The sequence below is a fragment of the Rhipicephalus microplus genome, chromosome 4 (genome assembly GCF_043290135.1).
Source record: "Rhipicephalus microplus isolate Deutch F79 chromosome 4, USDA_Rmic, whole genome shotgun sequence".
Lineage (NCBI taxonomy): Eukaryota > Metazoa > Arthropoda > Arachnida > Ixodida > Ixodidae > Rhipicephalus > Rhipicephalus microplus.
The window spans coordinates 22,173-46,937 of record NC_134703.1 but is presented as its reverse complement, the minus strand read 5'-3'; the positions used below and the strand labels follow the sequence as shown (position 1 = coordinate 46,937).

The 24,765-nt window shown below is 46.5% G+C and overlaps 1 protein-coding gene across 3 annotated transcripts in view; it reads right to left on the bottom strand.

The window, feature by feature from the left end:
- The window catches only part of LOC142814139 (limbic system-associated membrane protein-like), a 214,853-nt gene extending 195,877 nt beyond the window's left edge, over positions 1-18,976 (bottom strand). For all 3 annotated transcript variants that reach the window (XM_075892077.1, XM_075892079.1, XM_075892078.1), the window contains exon 1: positions 18,536-18,976. In XM_075892077.1, the coding sequence (XP_075748192.1) occupies positions 18,536-18,623 (88 nt within the window). In that variant the 5' untranslated portion in view covers positions 18,624-18,976. The remainder of the gene's footprint in view (positions 1-18,535) is intronic.
- Positions 18,977-24,765: the final 5,789 nt, after the last annotated feature.

The window sequence follows — 24,765 nt, the reverse complement described above, 5'->3', positions numbered from 1 at the left end:
AGCGGCGCCACCAGACATCGATCGGCCCCGGCATGCGCCTGGCCGGCGCACTGCTGCGTCGGCGACTGGGCGAGGCACCCGGACACACACGCCACCGTTTTGTGGCCCTATACTATGCATAGGCTGCCGCTTATTGTGTCGCGGAAGCGTCTCGCGCGGTCTCCACAGCGACGAGCCACGCGCGTGCATGCGGCCGCCGCTTTCGACGCTGATGTCGCGGCTGGCGGGGTTCTGTTGACGGTTGCGGTTTGGCAGAATGTGCCCAGCGTGGATAAAACGAGCGTATACAAAAAGAAATGTCCTTAGTCTTCGTATGCGACCGTCGGAAGTCGATGTTCATAGAGTATATAGGCTTTGTCGGTCCGTGCCAACCCTTTTTCCCTTCGATTCCTGTCCGGACCGGACGCATTCTCCTGTCTTTTTACGTATTTATCATCGAGTCCGCTACACCACTATCCTTCCGGAAGGACGCCACGTGTAGCCGAGCAGCTGTGGTTTGTAGCCCAGACGATCGTTCCGTTTGGAGGCCGTCGTAGCGATGGAAGATATGCGGTGCTTGGTACACGACCAGGCTTGTTTGTTGCGGGGGACAATAGGATGATATTGTCACTGCTCATTTTTCGAGGCCATACTAAATTTAATATTCGTCGGTGAGTGACAGCGGTTCGATGTGTCACTCTATCTAGACACACTATATCTTAACTCGGGCGTGAAAAAATTCGGCAAATCTCACGTACGTTGGGAACTGGTGCTATGCGAAACATGCGGGTATCTTAACTCAAAATTTAATAGTGTTTTGGGCATTTTATTAGCATATTAAAGCCAATATATCGATCAACGAGCCACATAACATACTGGGCATGACTTGAAGCTGATAAGCATCCTTCGGTTGGTTCTTTAAGTTGCTTCGAGTTGAAAACACGAAAGCAGACAACTCAATTTATTTTTCGTTCTTTCATGTTTCTTCTTGAGGTGGGATACTACCAGGCACAACGGCATAAATAAATAAATAAAGTCCATTTCAAAGCGTATGCCTGTGCAACCATGTTCAATCTGAATGAGTCACATAAGTATAATTGGGCTAAATTTCCAGTCTCTAGTTATCCACTCGGTCAGTGCACTTTTCTATTCCACGCCCATAGTGAGCTGTAATCCAACGGTTGCCACGCCCAAATTTTAGGTTGGGCGTTGGCCCGAGTGCGGGTATATTGTTCGTTTTCAGTCGTTTTTCCATACAGTAGGCAATTTTCTTCCTACAACTGTTTTTGCTACGTTTATATTTCAAGATAAACTGCAATGGTTTATTCCCATGTAACTAAATACACATGGTGTAACTTTCTCTTTCCTGTACTAGTACTACCGGGTGTTCAAAGGTAAGATTTGTGTGTGTTTTTTAATTCAGCAGTGAGAAGAACATGAAAACCACCCTTGCAGATGTCTGTCCACACTAGCATGTCTGTCCTCCGAGATATACTGCGGCAAAATATAATTGTGCAGTGCATGATTATGCATTCAGGGCGGTGAAAATCGGCGCAATATTTTGGCCTGATGTTACGAACAGTCATAGCTTGCTATCGGCACCCGGTAGTAAACCGGTAAGCGTTATCATCTTTGCCGATGCCTTCGACCCGTTGTCGCGGCCCATGGGGAAGGAGCTTCGCACCAGTGCTGACTGTCATGCATGCGTAATCATACAAAGCACAATTGACCTTTGCCGCTGGATATCTCGTAGCACAGACATGTTAGAAGAATTACTCCAATTGTAGCTGTGTGGAAGCGCGACTGCCTGGAACTTTTTAATACAAATATGCCCGCTTGTTGCAGTCACTAAAAAGTTAATTATTAAATATTAGATAATAGGGCCACTGACAGCCAAAGTAATTGTCTCACTTTCCCCCTGGACGCATACGTTATCTGCAAGGGGGGTTATCCATAGTCACAGGAGAATGTAGAGCGATACATACAATTATTATTATTTATTTGATTTGCATACACAGATACACAAGGACACAGAGGAGAGAGGGAGAGAGCAAGCTCGCAACTGCCACCTGGAGGGGCACAACGCCTGCTCACTCTTTCGGGGGGGGGGGGGAGGGAAGAAACAGAGGAAACAAAGAATAGGGGGGAGAAAGAGGAAAGAAGATGATGAAGGAAAAAAAATGACGAAGACTTCGACGAGTATGATTAAAAATAAACATAAAAAAGAAAAAAGAAAAAAAAGAGACTGTCTATAAACGGGTGGCCAGGTCCGTTTGGTTAATGAATGTAAGGAGAGCTTGGTGGGCCTGGTCGAGTCGGGAAGCACTACCACTCGGAAGGAGGTAGTCGTCTAGGGTAGCGCACTTAAGTCCTAAGAATTTATATTCCTTAATCAGCAAAGACCGCTGCGTAGCAAATGTGGGACAGTGCACTACGAGATGCTCAAGTGTTTCGCAGGAGCCACAAGCTGCGCACAACGGGCTGTCCACACGCCCTTGACGGTGTAATCGTTCACGCACCAGCACAGAGTCCACTCTTAGATTGTACAGCAGCGCTCGGGAACTACGAGGCAAGCCACGGTCACGAACACGGGGAGGGAATGATCCATTCGCCACACGCTTGTCTGGGTGCTGCTTTAGGAGGTGTCGGCGTATAAGGAGACGAGCGTTGTTCATCGTACATAGAGTTCCCGGACACTCAAAGCCATCATGGTTGCATGACGAAGCAAGGCAATCCGCTTCTGTATTGCCCGCAATACCCACGTGCGAAGATGCCCACTGTGCAGCTAGGCATACTTCACGTGACAGAATATTGTTAATGGATTCCATGTTTAAAATACCGCACCCCTCATCGTCGGTGACGGCCGAGCTAGCAGCGATTGATGTCGCCCTTAAGTACGTACAATAAGGGTTACCAGCATCGAAGGTTGTCATCCTCATTGACTCTCGTGGTGCCCTTAGCAGACTCACCAGCAAGGAGACCAACAGCCCTATTCTGAGACATACAAGGTCAATGGCATTTCAAGCGCTTCTTACCGCTATGTGATAGCTGCCACACCAAACGCCGAGTAGACAGGCGATAACGATGGCGTCTTTCACAAACACAAATACTGTGCCCACACCGCCCCCTAGATAGGTTCACTCGCTTCCTATGGTGACATTCTTGTATCTTTGAAAAACCTGCGCTATCACACGGTTTTAGTTGAGGCGCCCTGGAGTATGCTTAAATAGGGGTAGGTCACCAGACATATTGCTTTGTCGGTCGTACGGAGCGGAAAGCAATATCTTCACTTACTTATAGATGTATCATGTACCGCTTCATGCACTTCGGTTGTGTTCGAACTCTCACCGTCGACCGGTTCCGTTAGGTCTCTTTCCGTTGGACAGGCATCCAATGGAAAGTGGACACATGTCAAGTGCGATTCATGTTCTACGAAAGCTGGACAACAAGAGAGGTTCACGAAGACGAAATGAGAATGTATACAAGAGATGCACTCCATTTCTTCATAAAAACAAAATGGCCACTGGAGATTATGTCTGAAAAAATTCACGGGAACATTTGCCGGTGCTCAAGTAAAGCTTACCGCAATATATCAATACAGACCAAACATAGACTACAGCGTTGAAAATTCCTGTCTGTTTCTTTTTTTTCTGTCAACGTGAAATTACATGAAATTGAAGCAACGTCTTCTGAATATAAGATTCATTACTACAGTGCATTCTACTTCACAAGAAAATGAGCTTACTTGGAACCAAGGTCACACATATCTAGCAGAGTAGTAAAATGAGTTAGCTGTCTTTGCCGTGTTCTGAAACCTCTTCAAGGTACATCAAATATATTCTATACTCAGTGAAGTCACGATCAAAAAGAGAAAACACTAAGCGCATGTGGTATGTTTGCAAGAAAGGAATTGGGGAGAGGGACGTGAGAACAGGAAGTAAGATCGGTCCGTGCTTCATTGGCGCGTCATGCCAGGCGTATATAAAGCATTAGTCACTTCATAACTCCGAGAACGTTGAGCAACCACCGTGTTGGTACAGGTGTAACATCCGGAAACCACACGACAAAGTCAGGTTCCGCCTTATTTCGAAAGAAAATAACAACTTATTCCTGCTTAGAAGTGAACTGAAGTCATCAGAAAGGCGAGAGAAAACATGAGTAATTTTTTCCTTCATCTCATCTCTTCCACGACAGCGCCAAGGACATGAACCGACTCTTGTTCGAGCGACTTTGGCGCATACGCGGAGCTAAGGGCAATTAGTATAAATTATGTTTTCTCGCGAACAGCGTTTTCTCCTCGACGTATACGCTACAGCGTCAAGCTTCCTGAAGCGACTCTTGGCCACATTCTTCACCTCATGACTCAAATGCGGAATAGTGCTAGAAGAGCTCGTTGAAAGAAAGAAAGAGAACGAGAAGGAGGCGAGAGAAAGGGTGACATCTTAATATAACAATATTTTCGGTCTGACGTCCCAAAACTACGGTACGATTATGAGGGACGCCGTAGTGGTGAACTCCAAAAATTTCGATCACTTGGGGTTCTTTAACGTGCACTTAAATCTAAACACACGGGCCTCACACACTTTCGCCTCCACCCTTGCAGATAATATATTCATTGATAAGATATGATAAGATATGCATCGATAAGATATGGTTCGAATCCCGGCCTCATCCCGTGACCTTCGGGTCAGTAGTTGAGTGCTATAACCATGAGACCTCCATGGCGGGGCACGGTGATATCTTCACAGCCACCAGATTATATAAGGCTGACCGACCCCCCCATGGTGAATCAGCGAAGTGGTGCTCTTCTTCGTGTCCTACTGAAACGTTCCGTATGCGAGTCCAATAATTCTATATGTTTCCATACCAAATCCATATGTTTTCCGTATATATTCCATATATTACATATATTTCCGTAAGATTCTTACGGAAACATACAGAATTATTGAACATCGCATACGGAACGTTTCAGCGAGTTGCTGCAACTCCGGGTCCTGCGGGTCTCAGTTTGGTAGCGGGAACCCGTCCTAGGACCCATCATTGAACAAGTCAGATGAGGCGCTCGTAATAACGACCACAATTTATTAACATGGTTAGTGACTCAGGATTCGAAAGGAGGTGATCGAGTGATCAAGTACGAGAAGTCAATCGATTCAAGGCTCCTGGCGGCCAAATTTTCATAAAGAGATCCAAAAATCATATTATCATACTTGCATTTATGCTAAAAACACAGGTGGAATAAATTAGTTCTGAGTCCCCCCCGCCTCCTGTCTCCCCCCCCCGCCCCCCGCCCCCATGTTTCATACCATCATATGTATGGTTTTAGCTCATAGAACCCCACAATCAATCATTAGCATTTATGCAAGCTGTGCATGTTTTGTCTCGGCATAAACAGAGCATTTTTTTTCAACAACATAGTAGGCGTTATGTTGTACGTTTGCTTGGTAATCCCATATTACCGGTACGACACTAACGCACCAGACGAAAGATCTCTTTCTAACGCACCCTTTCACCGAACGTTGTATACATGTGAAGCTTCTATCGCTTCTTTCCTTACTCGCTTCCTCCTGGCAAGAGAGCAAAAAAATTTTGACATATCACCGGCTACCACGACTTACGCGGGCTCTTTACCGTGAACCAAGGCGATATCGAGTGAGGATAGCAAAGAAACACAACAGAAAAGGAACCATGTCTAGCTTTTCGGCGATATAGGAACTACGATAGCCGGCTCGGTTCCCGCCCCTAAACGAGTACCGTGTCAGTCTGGCTCTTCCCTTTTTCATTCCCTGAAAGTCCGAGAGGAGGAGAGAGAACAAAGTTCGCATTTTCGGACGAAGCCCTCGTCCCGAGTTTTAGAGCTAGCGCGCAACCGGGTGAACAAATCGGCAATACCGAAAAACGGAGACGCACAGACGGGCACCATCCGCGGTGCGCTGACTAAACTTCTTCGCTCGGTTCGCTTGTTGGGCGCTTGTCCGGAAAGCGGGCAACGTCGGATGACAAGGCAGGGGGGAAAATTGGGGTTGCTGCTCTCTCGGCATGTGCGTCCAATCAATTGCGAACAGCCGCTACTCGACGACTTCGACGGAGGTTGCCGAAAGGCATCTGTATAGTTCGGATGGCCGAACGCCGCATTGTATTACATGGCTGCAGGCAACGAGACAGCTGCGGCGTAAGGGAGCAGAGAGAGAGAGGTGTGTGTGTGTGTGTGTGTGTGTGTGTGTGTGTGTGTGTGTGTGTGTGTGTGTGTGTGTTTGAGGGGGAGAAAGAGAGAGATAGAGAAAAGAGGGTGAAGGTGGAGGGTAGAGACGAACAGGCAGGCGGATACACGAACTGGACCTAGTCGGCGTGCGGGACTCATTCTTCTAGCGATTGTAAACTGCGCAAGTGGAGAAGAGAGAAAGAAACTTTGTCCAGTCAAGTAAGTTACCCAGAGCGATTGCAGAGAGGAAGGCTCGTCTATACCTCCTGTCTGTACGCATGTAGAGAATTCGACATACTCGCAAGGAAAGAGGAAGCGGGGGCGGATGTAGCATTGAGGAGATGAATGTTGTATTGAGTACTACGCCAGAAAAAGAAACGCACGCCGTGAAAATATCGCTGAGAGCTGACTCACATGCATTCGTTCACGTTGTTTTCGTCACACATCGCAGCAAAGTGCCGAGTCGTTGGCCTTGCTGAGTGTATTCGAAAACACCGCTGTACGGTGCCGTCATATAGCCCCGGTCGCACGTGAAGTTCGTCAATGATGTCACACGTTAAGTAGGTTTTTGGCAGGTTCGCTCTATTATAGTCTACCAGGTTTATTGATATTTTCAAAAGACCTCAGCGGCTGTAAATGAATAAAGCAATTTTATACATAGGTCATCGTCATAAGCTTTATGTTGACTGCTAGACGAACACGTCAGCTGGAATTACCTTTGTCTTGCAACAGTTTAGCAGTTTATTTCTCGTTGCATTCAAATTTTCCTAATATTTATTCTTGGTAATGATGGTCCTCTTTTTCTGGGGAACTAAACTTCATTACCATAGCTCATTTTTTTTCCCCTCACGTGTCCCTAGAAAGTTGCGTTAGCGTGGAATGCGTCGAACGCGTCGTTTCATCCGGAGTAATATATAAACAGAGTGGAATTTCCTCTCCCTGGCGCTAACCTCTCGACGCCTATACAGTAGTGAAAACCATGGCGTCCCGAAATTGGCTTTCTCAACGCAGCCCGCCTCGGTGGATCCGTGGCTAGGGTGATCGGCTGCGGAGCCAATGGTAGCGGGTTCGATACCGGACGCTGCAGTCGCATTTCGATGGAGGCGAAATGGTAGGAGTTCGTGTACTCTGTGATGTCAGTGCACTATAGAGAACAGCAGATGGTCGTAAAATTAGGGGACCCTAAAGCTTCGCCTTCAGGAGTTGAACGCGATAGTGACACCCTGTTCGTAATGCGTATTTCAAACACTTAGCGCATGAAACCTTTTCTAATTTTCTATGCACCCACTTAACGTGGCCTTAAGAGAATAGGCGCAGTAGCGTGTGTGCTTTTTGTAGTGAGATACCCGGCTTTCGATGCATGGAGCCATTACGATAATCACATATACTGACACCCGTTGGCAATAGGCGCTCGTACCACGCATTATTAGTGCAATATTTCATGTTGCATTATGAAGCGTGTATACAGCACGCGCGTGTTTGTGAAGCATGAAAGTTGCTTTCACTGCATTTCCAAGCAGAGGATCGAAGTTCTTTTCACTGTTTTCACGAGCAGAGGCGTAGTCGTGAGGTAGAACAACAGTTTGAAACGCAAAGTATCCGGGTTCGACTTCCACTCGGACCCAAACAACCCTGGTTCGGTCTCCACTCTGTTCTTGTGTTTTTATCATTTATTTATTTTACTTGCATCGTTCTCGATTTTTCGGTCACGCATAAGATGATAATTTTTCACTCGCAACCAGCGACGCCGACACTGACACCAAACTTTCTGCAAAACGAGCTCTTAAACGCTATCGCGTTAAAATTTCCGGCGCTCTGCACTATATACGGCATCTCTCACAATCATATCACAGTTTTGGGACTTGAGACCCCCATATTATTATTATTTCTCTACGTAGAGGCAGCCTGTTCTGGATGCATGATTTGAACGCCTTCTGTAATTTTCAGCCATTAATTATAAAATGGTAATGTTTCGGCAATTACCCAAATAATCGATTATTTTAGTGATAACCTACTTATTGCATTTTTCGTTCTCATAAAGACACATCATTTATGCTAATCTAGTGGAATATTTAACTCAAAACTTCTGAAAAGGGCATATTTGCTTTTTTCGCTTTCCTTTCAAATACTAAAGCAGGGAAATGTTCGCTGAGGAAGAAAACATGACCCAGGCTGCGAGAAAATTTTAAGTGCTAGCGCTAAGTTACTCCTCAAAAAGAAAATTTGAAACATCCTTAGTACTCTTATACGACGGCTAAGTAATGAACAGTCTGTTGCTTGCTGGTTAATTTTACGCAGCATGATGTGCAAAGGGAATGCGAATATGTCGGTCCACGCCCAAAGAGCCTATATATCATGGAAGTTCGTTGCCATGCTATCAAGAGAAACGTATATAAATTACCCCCCAATATGAACGAAACGTCAAGGGAAACCGTTATCCCGGCTCGTATTGGTTACGTTACGCTGCGGAATAAAAGTACTCGTTATTTATAGGCCGGAGTATACGTTGCGAAGTGATTTTGCAAGCTCAGAGTAAAAAAAAATTAAAAAATTCAAAACAAAACAAACATATTGCCGAGCAGATTCTCCCGGAGCTCTGGTAAGTTTCAAGCATGCAAGGAGGGCGTCTAAGCAAACAACATGGGGAGTGCGCGGAGGAGTGTGATAAAACAAAAACGTGAACACAAACAAACAAAAAAAACGAGGACGGAAGTGATCGAGTGCCTGGCGAAGTAGATACACATCAAGTGCTAGAGACAGCGCAAGATTCCAAGCCTCGTCAATAAACCACGTGACATGGTTTCTTCTTATGTCGGCTTTCTTTTTGTTCACTTGCTATAAACATGGGACAAAAGTTTAGTTTGCTATTCCACTCTCACTGAAGTCATGACAAGGGCTGCCCTACATACGTCTTATCCTGACGTATTAAATAATAATAATAATAATAATAATAATAATAATAATAATAATAATAATAATAATAATAATAATATTCTGGTGCCCTTTAACGAGCTCTGCCAACACACATGGCACGTTTTAAGTGCGTATAAAGAAGAAAATAGATTAAGTTGAAATCGCTACGTTCGAAACCACATTTACTATTTTAATAATAAGGCTGGTTTATTCACGGACAGGATAGTAGACTGCACCAGTAGCTGCAGTTGCCTGCGCCATGCTGAGCAAAGAGTATTGAATTATTATTATTATTATTATTATTATTATTATTATTATTATTATTATTATTATTATTATTATTATTATTATTATTATTATTATTATTATTATTATTTCGTCATTGTCCTCATTGTTCGGACAAGAAGAATGTGTGCAATATACAAACCCTGCAAGGAAGTCAGACAGGAAGACTATAGCGGGTCTGTGAGCATATGTTCCTTCCTTAGCGCCGGTTGACGTTAGAAAAAGTGGCAAATATGTGCTTATGAAATAATAGTAAGACGGGATCACAATATTTTCTCACCATTTTCAAGTGTTCAGAATGCCCGAGCCGAGCTTTGCACCGAAGCTTTTTTATAACACCAGCGTGTTACTGAACAACGCGTGCAGTCTGGCTGGTATGCCACGCTCTTGATACTATACGCTTCTAGGTCAGTGTCAAGGCCCTCTTCAGAAGCGGGGCCACCTCAAAGCTTCATCTGCATAAGTAGCCTGCAACTTGTTGTTTTTTTTTTTTTAAGAGTCTCACAGGCTCTTTCCATTCGTGAACTGACCGACAGATAAAGAGACATCCGAGAAACAAACGGATACCGATCTCACAAGTGCAATCTGAAGAACGCAAGACCTGAACTGAAAGTGAATAACGCAAGATGAAAGTCATTTTTTTTTTCTTTCTCGGTTGATTGTATTGGTCCCCAGGCTATCGAAAGCTTTGTGCATCTAGCGTAGTTTTACATTGCCTCGGAGATTAGAAGTATCGCAAGCTCTTTGCAACACACGTGCCTCCGAGATCGGTACACCAGTGCCCACACAATGTCATCTGGGTAATTGTCATCGTGGCGTGTGTGGCGTCATTTCCTGCGAATGTCTTTAGGCGTTCGCCAGAACAATTTTTCGCAGTGTTCCCCACAAGCCAACTAGCCCAGCCGTCAACGTTTGATCATCGTGCGATGTCAATTTGTGTGGCGTCACGGCAACGTCACCCATTTTGGTTATCTGTGACGTCACGACTAAGTCAGAGTGACGTGATTACACGGCGATTTTTCGAATCGCTCGTGTTTACACCGATGGTCAACTTTTGTGTTTGATGAGGCACCTAAGATTTCTGCCTTGATAACGTGTCAAAAAATTCCGAACACCGAATGGAGTTGGACGTGTAGCACAGGGATAATATAAGACATACTTCGTTGTAGCAGGAGCTTTCGGCCCATACAATATCTTAACGAAATAATAGAACGACAAAACGGGTGGGCTGTGGCGTGACCCTTCTGGTTCACACGGCGGTCACTGCAAACGTTGACTGCCCGCTGACCACAACTAAAAACAAACACGCCTTCTCTCCACATTTATTGTTCTCCTTTCCTTTCTTTGGACAATGAGACGGGCAGGAGGTCATTTTCGCAGAACTCTTCCGACAAAACAAAGGCCTATTGTACGAGCCACTCTACGTCTAAACGTGGCTTCCAGGCGTTCCACTAATGACGCACTAGCAGTGAAGATGCCTTAAGAAATTGATCAGGAGAACCACAAGCCCCATGTCCCATATAAAAGTACGCGTTCTCGGTAGTTTTACTCGAGCTTACATGAAGCGCTAGAGCGGTCTTTTTCTTTTTTAGGGGAAATTTACATCACCAGTTACACCCGAAGGATATACCGGATCAATCCTTCCTCGACGTCTCTCTCTCTCTCTCTCTCTGTCTCTCTTTTTAAGTGGTTCACACTCTAGGTTTTCTACGAAACATTTGGGGCAGTGAACTTTGCCATATCGCGGTACGTGCCAACGATGATCAGATGCGCAAAGGCGGCAGCTTTAGTGTTCGTTATGACGAACACATTTATCCGCCTTTATCTGTAGAGCGGGAAAAAAAGTAAGTGAAGTAATAACAGGCAGCAATTTTCGCGGGGGCCGTAATCCGGGCCAACGCCGATTTTTGCCAGTGCAAGCGCTCACGCACGGCAGTAGGCACGTTCCGTAAACGACTTCGGCAACAACGCCGGAAATGTCGGCTCTATACAGCGCTATCGTGGACTGCCGCCGAGAATAAGAGAGAGGTTAAAGGAAGGACCACACTGCCCACAGGAGGAGAGGAAGTTGTTTCCTAAATGCGTCTCTGCTACACCTCCTATCAGTGAACGCTTGCTCGTAAAGAAGACACCGGGATGGAAAAGAAAAGAAAAAAGAAGATAAAAGAGACCGCAAAACTATGACAACAGGAATGCAGCAATGGGTGTCTGACGGCCACGTTTTCGCGCTAGCAAACAGCCCACGGTGGTTCCTGGAGGCGTCGCTATGCGGGCAGCTGACCTAAGCCACGGAGGTTGCGCCTTCCTTCGTCCTTGACAGCGAACGTCGCAGTGTGTCAACGACCGTCGCGAGGTTGTAGATAGAATCCAGGTCGGTCGGAGCCCTCCACGGGATGCAATCCTCGCTACGGAGAGGCAGAACCACATATTTTGTGAAACGGAATAAACATGTTTTGATCTCTTGCGTCAGTATCGTATTTCGCCCTTTCAGCGAGAAACTGTCGCGATGGAAAGCAAAAAAACGAAAAAAGCGGAACGTTAGCAGAAATTCTCGTGAATAACCTGAAAGAAATTGGAGATGCCTCACAAAGAAATGAGCGATACATGAATAACGCGAAACGCGACCCTGGGCATTGTTTTTCTGGAGGAAAAGGCGAACAATAGCACCTGCCAGCAAGTGGGGATTGTTAGTCATAGCGTTTGTTATTTCAATTTCTAGTCAACGTTTCTGAATGGAATCGTCTCTTTTAAAGACTTCAGAAGAAGTAATGTAAACCGTGTTAACCATTTCGCCAAGCATGAAAATTCATTATCCTATCAACGTTTACGGCAGCATGCCAAGCCGTCTTATGAAAGAGAGAGAGCTACATAGAAGAGTGCACAGATTCCTACAGTTGTCGCATTTCACCAACATAGGTTAAAAAACGAAGAGGTAGGAATTCTGCTACAAGTGAACTTGTTTTTTTTTTTTTAGATTATACATATCTCCGTAAACAGTGCACCTCCACACGTACGATCACTCGCGAAGCCACAGCATCGCGTTGCGCCACGCTTGTTTGTCCTGGGACTCGCGCTTTCATTCTGGGGCCACCACGCAAAATTTCGTAACGCCGCCGCTCCGGTGTCGCATCACACGCAGAGGCGTACAGCGGGGGCAGAGCAAGAAGACGAGGACGGGAAAGTTGCCACTGCCGCGTTCCGAAAGCACGTAGACGAGGGAGCGCAAAGTTCGCCAGAGACCGACAGATAAGCCCGGAGAGAAAGGAACGGGAAGCCGAGCGTCGTTATATACTACGTGTTCCGAAAAAAAAAAAAAAAAAAAAAAAAAACTCCGGGCAGGCGACAGGGGGAGAAAAGAGGGGAAAGAGCAGGACGGTAGGCACGCCGGCAGGCAGCCGGTCGGGGCGTCGTTGGTACTACGCGACATGTCGAGGCGACAACAGTTTTTGGAAGGACCAGGGCCAGGCGGGGCATATCTGTTGCGCGCACACACAAACACACATCGGCGCGCAGTGGCACTCGTACAAGCATGGCCTCGCGCTCACGTCACGGCGATAAAAACCGCCCGCGACTCGTCTCAATGCCTCAGTGCTCTTCAAAAGCTGCGGCTTCCAGTTTCTGCGGGACTGCGAAAGGACCCAGTAGACGCGACAGCTCTTTTCGAGCGTGTGGCGGGGGCGCCCATATCGCGTTCTTCAAGGAGATGGGCCAGTGTTTACCTTGCAGCCAGCCTCCGTACGTGGCTGCTCGCCTCCCGGGACCCCTGCGAAAAGACGCGACAGTCGCGAGTTTACGGGTTCCTTCTTTAGGGAGCGAGTGAGCCGGGTCGTTACGATTGCACGAGCGGTTTTTTTTTTTTTTTAACCTCTGTACGTGGGAGGTTGGCCGCATGTTTGTGATGTTGCAGCACCATTGGGTCAGCGTATATAAACAGGGTGGTGTTTTCACGCCGTGACATTGCGCAGGTTCGCGATAAAGGCGAGGGAAAACGGCTGTCCTCTCGTAGCTTTCGAGAGCCCCATATCCGTCGCAATGACGAAACCTTTGGAAAGGAAAATTTTGGGTGGGAAACGTGGCAGAACTGGGTCAGGTGAGCAACTGATTCCTCTGTCTTTCTTTTTTCTGTCTGTGTGTGTGTGTGTGCGAGTGTGTGTGTGTGTGTGTGTGTGTGTGTGTGTGTGTGTGTGTGTGTGTGTGTGTGTGTGTGTGTGTGTGTGTGTGTGTGTGTGTGTGTGTGTGTGTGTGTGTGTGTGTGTGTGTGTGTGTGTTGATCAAATGGCCGTAAGCCTTGCACCACAACTTAATTTTATTATGCGTTGCCTATATGAAGAAAAAAATGCAGCTCGAAAATACCATAAAAACATATCACGTAAGTTGCATAACTCGACAACATATCGATTTCTCTAATTGCTATCATGTGTCACAAAAAAGCGGGTGATATACGGCAGCACAATACATCGAATTTGCGCAAGTACGTATATCTCATTTTGCGTTACTGAATCCCGTTTCACCATCCACGAGTTTCCGCGTCAGCGCTCACTTCATAGAGCAAAATAAAGCTCGCAGCCGCATTCAAGCTCTGCAGCTTTGTCACCGGCTAACCCATTGCCCGCGACACACTGCCTCATCCTACAGACACTGTTTCGTAGATAGCTATGCCGCCATGTGGCGTGCAGATGTTCTAAGATCACCACGCTTGGATTTTTCACGCGGCACGAGTACACGACGCGTTTCGCCGCTTATACGGCTCCAGCGGTGACAATAACCGACTGAAACTGAAGTTGGAACAGCTGCAGCTATGCAAGCATGTGTTATCGAAAGCATTTTCACTTTTGTTGGAACAGCATCTTTGTGCGAGTAAAGTATATTAGTTACCAGTACTTCCCTAAATTTCCTAAACTTGGTCTACATAAGCCGTATTTTTTTTTCAGAATGACACCCGAATAAACGTAGGTTGTGTAACCTTGGTGACAAAAAGTCAGCACAATGCCAACCATCGAAAAGAAAAATATATGAAGTTCGAAGTTTTTGAGTCACGTTTGAAGCTTAGTTTGATACATTGAGAAACACTATCACATCAGCGTTTCTGTATGAGTTGTGCGTATAAGGCTTGATTAAACGTTTCCCTTTCACATAAGCAAGAGAAACCAACAGACTATGTCTCTTCCTTTACTTTTCCACATGTTTTCTATTTGTGGCAACTTTAGTCGAAGAATTCATTTAGGAAACATGCTCAGCATTCTGTTGGCCAAGCAATTTTCGTCAGTAAGTCTCTACAGTTAAAGTTGGTTCTCAAACCACGGCTGGAAATACATTACACATGCCACACTCCGCCGTTCTACTACACGTTGCTAAACAAAAGAGGAACTAGTCCCACAGAACCGACGAATCAATCTTCTTGTCTCTTGGTTCACTACAACTTCGATGTTTTCTCGGAATTTTCATTTGGTTTTAACGCGACTTCATAGAGGGCAGCTTCTAGCAATTCCTTGCCCAGTAACAGTATGAAATGACAAAAAAAAAACGCGTCCGTCCTTTATTCGTTATGGGTAAAATATTCTTACCGCTGACTATACCTTGCGAACCGTTACCTACCCCCCTCCCTCTAAAAAAAGTAACAAACACTCGAAAGCCCCGCTTTCGCCACGTCCAGATGTAGAAAACTGCAATCCATCAACTTTGCAAGCTTCTCTAACAACGCTGAGGGTAAACTATCAGCAGCCCGAATTCATCATGCATTGGAATTCGCTTTCCGCAAGAAAGAAACAAAAACGATAATAATACGTTTGAACGAAGACAAGCCGGAACAGTGCAATGCAACTTCGTGAGAGAAACCACGAAAACAGTTGCAGGCTCTGCGGAGCTCCGTCGTAAACTCGCCTTTGTTTTCAATTCTGTCTACAGAACGACATTTCGTGGTCGAACTTGTTTTTCGCGTCGCGTCAACAAACACTTGGTATTGCTGCGCCCGAAGCAACGCCAAGTACTTTCGATGGTCAGGGACTACAGGTGCCGTCAGAGGGAAAGGATATAGAAGAGAAACGAAAAGACAACTTGGACATATGTGTGGTATTTTCAACTTTCCCCTTAGTCATATTCACAACAGAAAAAAAAAATATGAATGCACCTCTTTTACACCTTCTTTGTTTGTGTGTTTTGGGAGTAAACACAACCTACAAGCTTCACGAGTTACTACATCGTGCCTCACCACTTGTTAAATATTAATTTCTACAAGCTAGCCCTAACCTCAGCTCTTGTAACGTTCCTAAGCTTTGGGAGTCATTCCCACCCAAAAATGTTCCCGGTTTCTCCACAGGCGTCTTTGAACAGTTTGCTTGGAACGCTAACTCAATTAGAAACAACATACACGATTACGTCTGTCATGTTTTAATGCTCGTCTTTCTGACTCACTGAAACCGATGCCGATATACCCGAGCTCTGTGCTTATGTAAACTTGTTATCCTAATCAATTTGCGCGTCCCGCTGCTTGATAAGCTGGATTTTTCGTGACGATATTCAGCGGCATTAATCTTGGCCGTTTATTGGCCCCCACGCTTGCTAAGGGAGTTTGGTGTTTCAACCAACTGTATACGGAGTGCAAATCGTCACGTCTACGCCAAGCCGAAATTATTTCCACTTTTCGCGTTCTGTCCGAATGATTATTGAGCGCTGAAAAAAAGCCATTACTTCCTCCGCGACAGTAGTTAATTGCGAGAAAGTTTGGGACTAGTTATTGATGCTCACCGTCTCATTTATTTCCTTGCCCGAGGTAATAAACAGTGTTGAATGCTCGCTTCCGTTTCGCCGCCCAGTCATTGCATTTACTGCCGGGCGTCAGCTAGCCAAGCATGCAAGTTTCCAAAGCGTCGGGCAATACGATCGCGAGCGGAATCCATCATTATCATTATGTGCTTTCAGCCTCCACTTGTGCGCTATCGTGGACGAGTGGAGTGTAAAACCTTTGCGTGGTAATATCAACGCGCTCGCATGCGTAGCAGCGTTCACCACGCACACTGAAGTCCCAAGCTGCGATTTGTTTCCGAGCCCGTTTCGTCTGCAATTGTATAGATGAACTACATGACGTTCCCTGCTTCGTGCCTCTATGCTTTCCCTCCCCCTTCCCCATTCGTGTAGGAATGCAAGCCGGATGCGCACTCTTGTTTAATTGCAATGGCCAGCAGAGCGGCATTTAACTAATGCGGCTGTGAGGAGACGATTTAGCACATTCAGCGCCACTGCCCATCCCCTACCAAACTCCAAAGCGTGCTCTAGGAGCCAAACTTGGTCGCCTTGGTGCAAGATTATTGTCACGAAAGAAGGTCCTCAGACCTTGGCGTACGCACGCGCAAGGCCACGAAAGCCCTATTCAGCCACTTGAAGGTGACCGAACTTCACGGGCATCTGTGAACTACCACTGCGAGCTCGTGTTCTCAATAACTGTTAATTTATTTTATTACTCTCGTTCTTTGTTCTCTATAATGTCTAGTATACCTTCTCCCCACGCATGGGGTAGACAACAGAGAGAAAGCTCATAGTTACCCTACCAGCCTTTCTCTTTCCCTTCTCTCTCTCTTTGAACGAAAGTAAACTACGCTTCCCACACACACACACACACACACACACACACACACACACACACACACACACACACACACACACACACACACAGCGCGCGTGCTATTCCAAATTAAAACTGCGAGTTTAAAAAGAGAAGGACTAAACAATTTGCATAAAGCTCCTAAAGAACAAACACAGCGTACATTTTTTGTTTAGATGAAATTGAGTGGCGATGTCATTCGTGGTCCACGGCTACTCCTTTTACTCGGTTATTAATGTGCTCTACGGAGTAAACTTTCGCGTTAGGGGCGTTTAAGGGGGCACTAACAAAGTTTGTGCGTATAAGGGGCACTAACAACGTTCTGCAGCTCATTCATTTGCGATTCATTTGCATTAATTGTAGAAAGTAAAAGTGTCCATCACATCTAAAGCACTAGCTACACTACGCTGAACCAGTGCAGAGTAGCCAGTGCGGTGTCCCTTCCTGAATTCTTATCACACGTCACGTGCTCATCCGCGCCCCTGATTTAACTGATAGTGCCATCCGAGTCAGCGATAAAGGACGAAATACGTAGGAAAGGAAATCAGCTGACGGAAAATAGAGTCGCTGCGCATATTGCGTTCGGAAGCAACGAACTTAACGGCCATCGCCGATGCGAGGGAGGATGCGGCTGAGCAAACACGCCAAAAAGGCAACGCCCGGCCATGCGAGTCCGTTCTTATGGCGAGGATTTGAGCGCAGCTCGAGAATTGCACAACAGACTTTGGCAACACCCTCTCCCCTGGGCGCTTTTTTGCGGCAGTCTTTGGAACGGCGAAAAAAAAAAAAAGCACCGGCTCTGCGCAAGGCCTCTCGAAGATTGGATCCGCTCAACGCAGTTTGCTGATCGGATTGAGAGAAAAAGTGAAGTAGTTCGCTAGCGGAATCGAATTGAAGAGCCGCCGCCTACGTAGCTACAACTTAGACGAAAATAAAGTTGGAACTTCATGCTCGAATCAGTAGCGGAAGGCTCTTGAAAAGTAAAGCGGTTTGGGGGGGCCGTTCGGGGCGGGCGCATTTGGAGAGCACTCTAAGCACTCTTCACCGCAAACGGAGGAGCGTGGCGGGAATGCCGAGAGCTGCCACGGCATTGTGTATCGAGTTGAGACCTATACTTTGCCCCTCAAAAGTAAGCCGCCGGCTCTCGAGAGATCACGGAAGGTGGCGAGAAGCCGGCCCAATATTGGTTAAACTCAATGACTTCAAATAGGGCCAGAGTCGGAAAGAACCTGACTACGCTACAGGCGATGTGAAGTAAAGATATTCAACAACTCATATATTTTTTCCGCGTGATAAACACCAGGTAACCTTTGCGTGGTCGATAAGAGCACGCAATGCGTAAAAAATGAGGAATGTATGGTATTGGCAAGTGAAAAGAACGAATGCAGGAGTGAATCCCCACAACTGGATGCGAGGCAATGAGGCACGCCCTTCAACTTCGTTGCACTAAGCCGCCTACTTATCTTACACAGAGTAGAAACCATAATGAAGTTACAGAAAAGTAAGTCCAAGGCACTGAAGTTTTTGATAGCTTAACTTGAAACGAAACGGTCGCTTACCTTGAGCTGATGAGAGTCCGAGTAAGATCCCAAGGAGAAGGAAGACCACTGTCGAACCGTAGCACACACAATTTCCCACTCGTCGCATCGTTGCTGCGAGGGTCGAGCGCGAAGCAAGTCAGCAAAGATGCAAGAACTTAACGAAGCACTGGACGTCTCAAGTTCTTCCAAAACACTCGCGGGGAGCAAGTTCGCGGGCGAAAATTATTAGAAACCAGGACGCTAGGCGCAAACAGGGCAGTCCGCAGAAAAGGCACGCGTTGCACGTCCGGAGACGCGAGAAATTGCGAAGCCGGAAAATGATAGTCCAGCAGCCTAAGCAGCAAGGAAGCCTGGACAGCGTCGTTCGGGCACGCCGGACGGGACGGTCGGGCGTTGGGCGAGCCGAAACGTCCGATCCGAGAATACACGGAGAGCCCGGGCAACACCAGCCGCGCCGTAGCCAGCACACGCACCAACTCGCGACTCGCTGTAAGTGCCGCCGCCGCGCGCTTCCGCGCGCGTGCGCCCGCCAGTTACGTCACAGCGCGAGCCTCCCGCGGCGACCAATGGCGAGTCGCGCTTCGGACGCGCGCGTGGATGAAAAGTCGCGCAGAGCGTGCGCCCGGGGACGCGCGGCAAGCGGCGCTTGGGGATGGAACTATTTTCGTTGCTCACCGCGGCAGGGCATGACGCTGGGACAAGGGCATGTGCTGAGTCAAGTGGGAAACGCCGCGCGTTGACGCTCTCTTGCTGGCCGGTGCGGGCAGGAAAAGACAGCTACGTAGTCTCGGTGGTGGCTGTTCCGAGCGATGCAGAAGCGTTCCCGAGTCCGGATGCCCATTCGTCGTTCGCTTGCTGTAGCTTTCCGGGGAATGGCGTGATTCGAGATGACTGATGTTCCGTCTCTCCCAGCGTTAGAGAGTGGTGATGAATGAACCCTGTGTCGGGTGTGGACAACACGTTCTCTGCTGAGTGCGCTACCGCCGCAGTGCCAACTACGAGGTGCGTGCGTCGGCAGGTTGGAGGTGTGGTACCGTGCGTAGGTGGCCTGCCTAGCTTTAACCTCCACCCTCTAGCGTTCGTGTCTGCCTCTAATTGGGTCAACCTGAAGCCCGCGCTCCTGTGGAAGCGTGCCGCGGTTTAAACTACAACAACAGATTAAACCGCTGCAGCAGTGGAAAGATTGCTTGTTGTCTGTTTGTTTGCCACTTCCTTGTATGAAATTTCTGTATGACTTTTTTTTTTCTTTCTTGCTACGTTCATGTCCTCTATTTATTTTATCCTCTCGAAACAGCCAGCCGGCTTTGTGACCCCATAGATGGCAGTTTCTGGCCTGCTTCCTCCTATTTCTTATGCGACGTCGATTGTGTGCTCGTGTATACAGATCAAATACTAAGAATACGCGAAATTCTCCCTCGCGCCCCTCTTTACTCCCCCGTACAACATCGCACAAAGAAAATATCTTTTCATGTTCTCTTCTCCCCGTTGTCATTACTTACTTTCTGAAGACTTTGTTTTGATTAAGCTACATTCGTGCGTCACGATTCTGAAGTACAAAGCGCGTGCGAAAAGTGATGGATGTGGTGACAGAGAGTCTGGTGGGGAGGCTGCGTTCCGAATTCCAGGAGGGGAGACTGTTTTCGATGCTCGACTTGAAATGGTGCCGAGTGGCGACGCGAAAATTGTTCTTATGAACACCGGAAGCGCACATGCTGTCCCACTCGAGGATGTCAGTAGCGTTTTTTTTTTTCCTCCCTTGCTAAGACAAGATGGATGGTATCATTTCATGACAACGCCGCTCGAGCTGTGTTTTTTTTTTTTTTACTGCAGGATTTTGTGACGGTGCGCCGTTCGTAATATACAATCATGTCATGGTTGCCGTATGGCGGGGAGTGAGTGTTCTACGTTGGATAATGAAATAGCCTGCATAGAGTTTCATTCTTTACAGGAACACACAACGAAAACTGTTTAACATGCATCGAAGGATGACAGAAGCGCAAAAATGGTGAACCGTATAATAATTGTTGGGACTTTATAATAATTGTTAGGACAACCCTGATTTGATTATGATTGACACCGGAGTGCAGGGCTCTGGAAATTTCACCATGTGGTATTCTTCAACGTGCACCTAAAATTTAAGTATTCATGGGCCTGTAGCGCTTCGCCTTCGTCGAAATGTGACCGCCGGGGGCCAGCATTTGTTCCCGCGACCCTCAGCACGGTGATAAAGTATGGAAACATATTGCCAATTCAGAAAATTTGGACCACGGACTTGCCAACCTTACATGTCACAATTTTATTATTGCATCACTAGTGCTCTTTTATTACGATTGTTATATGCGTAGTTATTACGTTGAACCAGGGGACATTTTGCTGATTACCGTAACCTACGAGCGGCAAGACAAATTGCAAAAATACGCCATGTTTACTGTTGATAGCGCGCTGAAACTTCACTAAGACGAAATCGCCATTCATGTTCACTGACACGAAGTAAGTGCTGGGGATGTGTTGAAAAGACAGTGAAACAGGACACTTAAATATTTAACGCCTGCCTATACAGACAGAAGGGCCATGCTGGAAAGTGCTTGACGAAATGTTCAATAGTTCGTCGTCCTCAAACCTCCCAGTGATGTGTTGCAGTGCGTCAAATATAGTCTTGATTGATTGATATGTGGGCTTTAACATCCCAAAATCACCATATGATTACGAGAGACGCCGCAGTGGAGGACTCTGGAAATTTCGACCGCCTGGTGTTCTTTAGCGTGCACCCAAATGTGAGCGCACGGGCCTACAACATTTTCGCCTCCATCGAAAATGCAGCAGCCGCAGCCGGGATTCCACCTCGCAGCCTGCGGGTCAGCAGCCGAGTACCTTAGCCACTATATCACCGCAGTGGGGCCTATACGGGGGGGGGGGGTGAATGTTTATTGCAATGCCCCATTTTCATCATATCGATATAGGGGGTTGACTTTGCACCATGATGTCACCCCCCCCCCTTCCATATAGTGCCACTGTATCAGGCTCTATTAGTCGGTATAGAACCGCACTCTTGGAAATGAGGTGTATTCAAGGTTTGTATCTTGCGCAGCGTAAAGTCATTCGGCACGGAGTACGTTGGTGCTTGCCTCAAGAGCATTGTTTCTTTTCTCCAAAAAGCTTCAGGTGGTCTGAGATGTATTCGTACAATGTAAAGCCAGCGGAGGCCAGGAAATTATGTTGTGTTTACGCACGAGAGCTCACGTATCGACGTTGCATAAGCTACGAATACCCTGCGACGTTACGTAACCAATTATGGTGTTACACGAGCTAACTTACGCTCAATTGACAAACTAAAGTCGAAGTAGAGGGATTTCACGCATGCTTCCCGTACATAATTGTGCTTAATTACACTGAAACTACGCTGAGAACACCACCTTTTTTTTCCCACGCTGGGCACTTCCACGCACACACGTGCGTGCTGAGTCAGCGGCACTGAGACATAATCCGCTGCAAACACGTTAAGTGTGCCATTCAGCAGCACCGCTCCACTGCCTTACAACAACAGTTGGTTTTTGGTGACCCAAAGAAGGCTCTTCAGTCATCAATAGCTTAAAAGAAGTCGAGCGTAATGCGGTATCAGTCGTCATCGATCGCATTCATCTTGTCGACAGCATTCAGCCGTTGTCGACAGCCTTCGAGGGTCTCGCTTTATTGTTGTTTACTTCATTCATGTCAAGGCGGAAGAAAGCCATCCATCAAGACCTGTCAGCGCAGCCCCCTTTTGTCGTTACTACCGTTAACCGCTTTCCCCGGGATCCTATTATTCTCCGGAAAGTCAATTAACTCACGACTGGCTACCAGAAAACAAACCCGTACCGGCTATATGAATCGAATCTATAGGCAACGGGGCAATGATGCTTCCTGCCCATACTAAGGCCGCTATCGGTTCGCAGCGCAATACGGCGCATTCATAGAACACCAATTCGTCCTATATACGTTCGCGGGATTGCGCACCGCGTATACGAACGTACGAAGAACGTGTCTCAATTGCGAAACATCAAAACGTGCGCGCTGTGCTGCAGGTATTGCGTGCCCTCGTTCTTCAATTTGTGGGTGAGATGGTACCGGGAGAAGCGCGCTTAATGGGAATGCGTCCTTCAGCTGGGGCTCGTTTGCAATCATTCTCTTTTTTCTTCATTAGTACTTCACCACCAAGTCGAGATCCCGGGGATGACCTTGAGAGGTGTTCCTCAACGGTGGTGTAAACACGCGGCTGCCAGTGGTGCGGCAGGCCTTGAGCGTGCTCATGTGCGTAAGTCGATATATATATATATATATATATATATATATATATATATATATATATATATATATATATATATATATATATATATATATATGTGTGTGTGTGTGTGTGTGTGTGTGAGAGAGAGAGAGAGAGAGAGAGAGAGAGAGAAAGATCTAACAGACAATAATGCCAAGGAATGTATAGGGGGAAGTTATAGAACCAATGTGATGTAAATAAGAAGACAGAAAAGTGGGTGAAAAAAATAACTTGCCGTGAGCAGGAATCAAACCTACGACCTCCGAATAACGCGTTCGACGCGTTATTAGAAGGCCCATACTTCCTGGACACGCTTATTAATTTTCTCGCCGTCTTCCGGCTCTTATTCTTATTTCCTTTTTCCCTGTGTTCAGCTAATCCCGTACAGAGGCAGATGCTCTTCTTTGTCGTGCGGTCAGTGCTCAGGTCTGGATCTTTGTTACTCAACAGAGTCCGATATTCCCTAAGTAGTATACCAAGCGGAGTGGTTTGTTCCATTACCGGGCGCATTGGGATAATCAGTAAATACCGCTCTCTTCGCACAGTCTTGGCCCTAAAGACGTACGAGAGCATTCGAAATTTATTTCTTTTCCCACTGATCTATCGCGCTGCCGTTGTCATCTGCGACGCCGCAGCAAGGCAGAAATCTACAAAGGCATAGTGTACCGCAAAATAACATATTCCATGAAAATCACGGCATTGTGAAGCTATAGCTGATGTGCTCGTGCAAAAAAGAGCAGCAAGTGTTAAGAAACTCTACAACTCGCCACTCCGCCCTCCACCCCTACCGCTACTCAAAATAAAAAAAAAATGGACAGTGGAACTGCCCTGAAATAGGCAGAATATCTTGACTAGCTGCAATATTTATTGTTCTCGGGGAGGGCTGGCGTATATCCAGGGTTTCCAGGTCGAAAAAAGTTTTAAAAAGTAGCCAAAAGGTAGCAAACATGAGCCCAAAAGGCGTAAATGCAGCCAAAGCTAGCGACACGTGAGTAAAACCAACTGCGAGATTGCTATTTAGGTGACTAAATCCAAGAGATATTGCGGGAAATCTAAAGAAGTACAGCAAGAACCCTTCGAAATAACTACTGCTGGTACTGAAGCATTATTTTTGACTAAGTAACCATTTCTTGTACGACGAAGTTCCTAGCTCTGACATTCCCTTCACCTGTATAGCGTGAGTTTTCTTTGAAGGACTTGGCCTTGTGGCGATGCACTGCGCTGCGCATCGCTATACGCTATACCACCACTCGGTGGTGTAGCGATTACAGTTCTCGGTTACTGACCTGCAGCTCGCAGATAAGATTGCGGCCTCGGTGGTAGCATTTCGATGTAACGAAATGCTTGAGCCGTTGTAAAGTAGTGCGGGGTAAAATGAGACACGGGGCCAAACGCGACATTTCGGCTTCGCCGGCCTCTGTAGCTAATACAAAAACTTATTTTCTTTGTTTCTTTTTTCCAGCGATACATGCTGATCCTTGACTAACTTTTCACGTGTAAAAGTTGATGATTGCTCACAGGCGGGAAAAATTACGTGGCTAGTGTCAGTGCGTTCGTGACACGTCAAAAAGGGGCGAAATTGTGCTCGCTTAAATTTGTCCATCCGGTTATGAAGCTACTCCTGTGTCAGTACAGCAACATAGATGTTTATATTGCTACTTTAGACTACGAGCTATACATACAAATGGCAAATGTTTAGTTCATTTGGTCCCCGGGGACAAAGCGGGAAATTGTTTTGGATTCTGATATGTGAAAGGGTCATCCTTTTGTCATTATTAGGGGCTGTCATCCTTAGGGACTGTCAAAAGGTCATCCTTAGGGACTGTCCTATCAATTTAATCATTAACTGACACTCGTTATATATTGTACTTTTTTGTTTAGGAGGGTTTCCACATAAAAGAGAATACTTTCTGGGAGAAAAACTACATGAAAAAGCACTTATTGC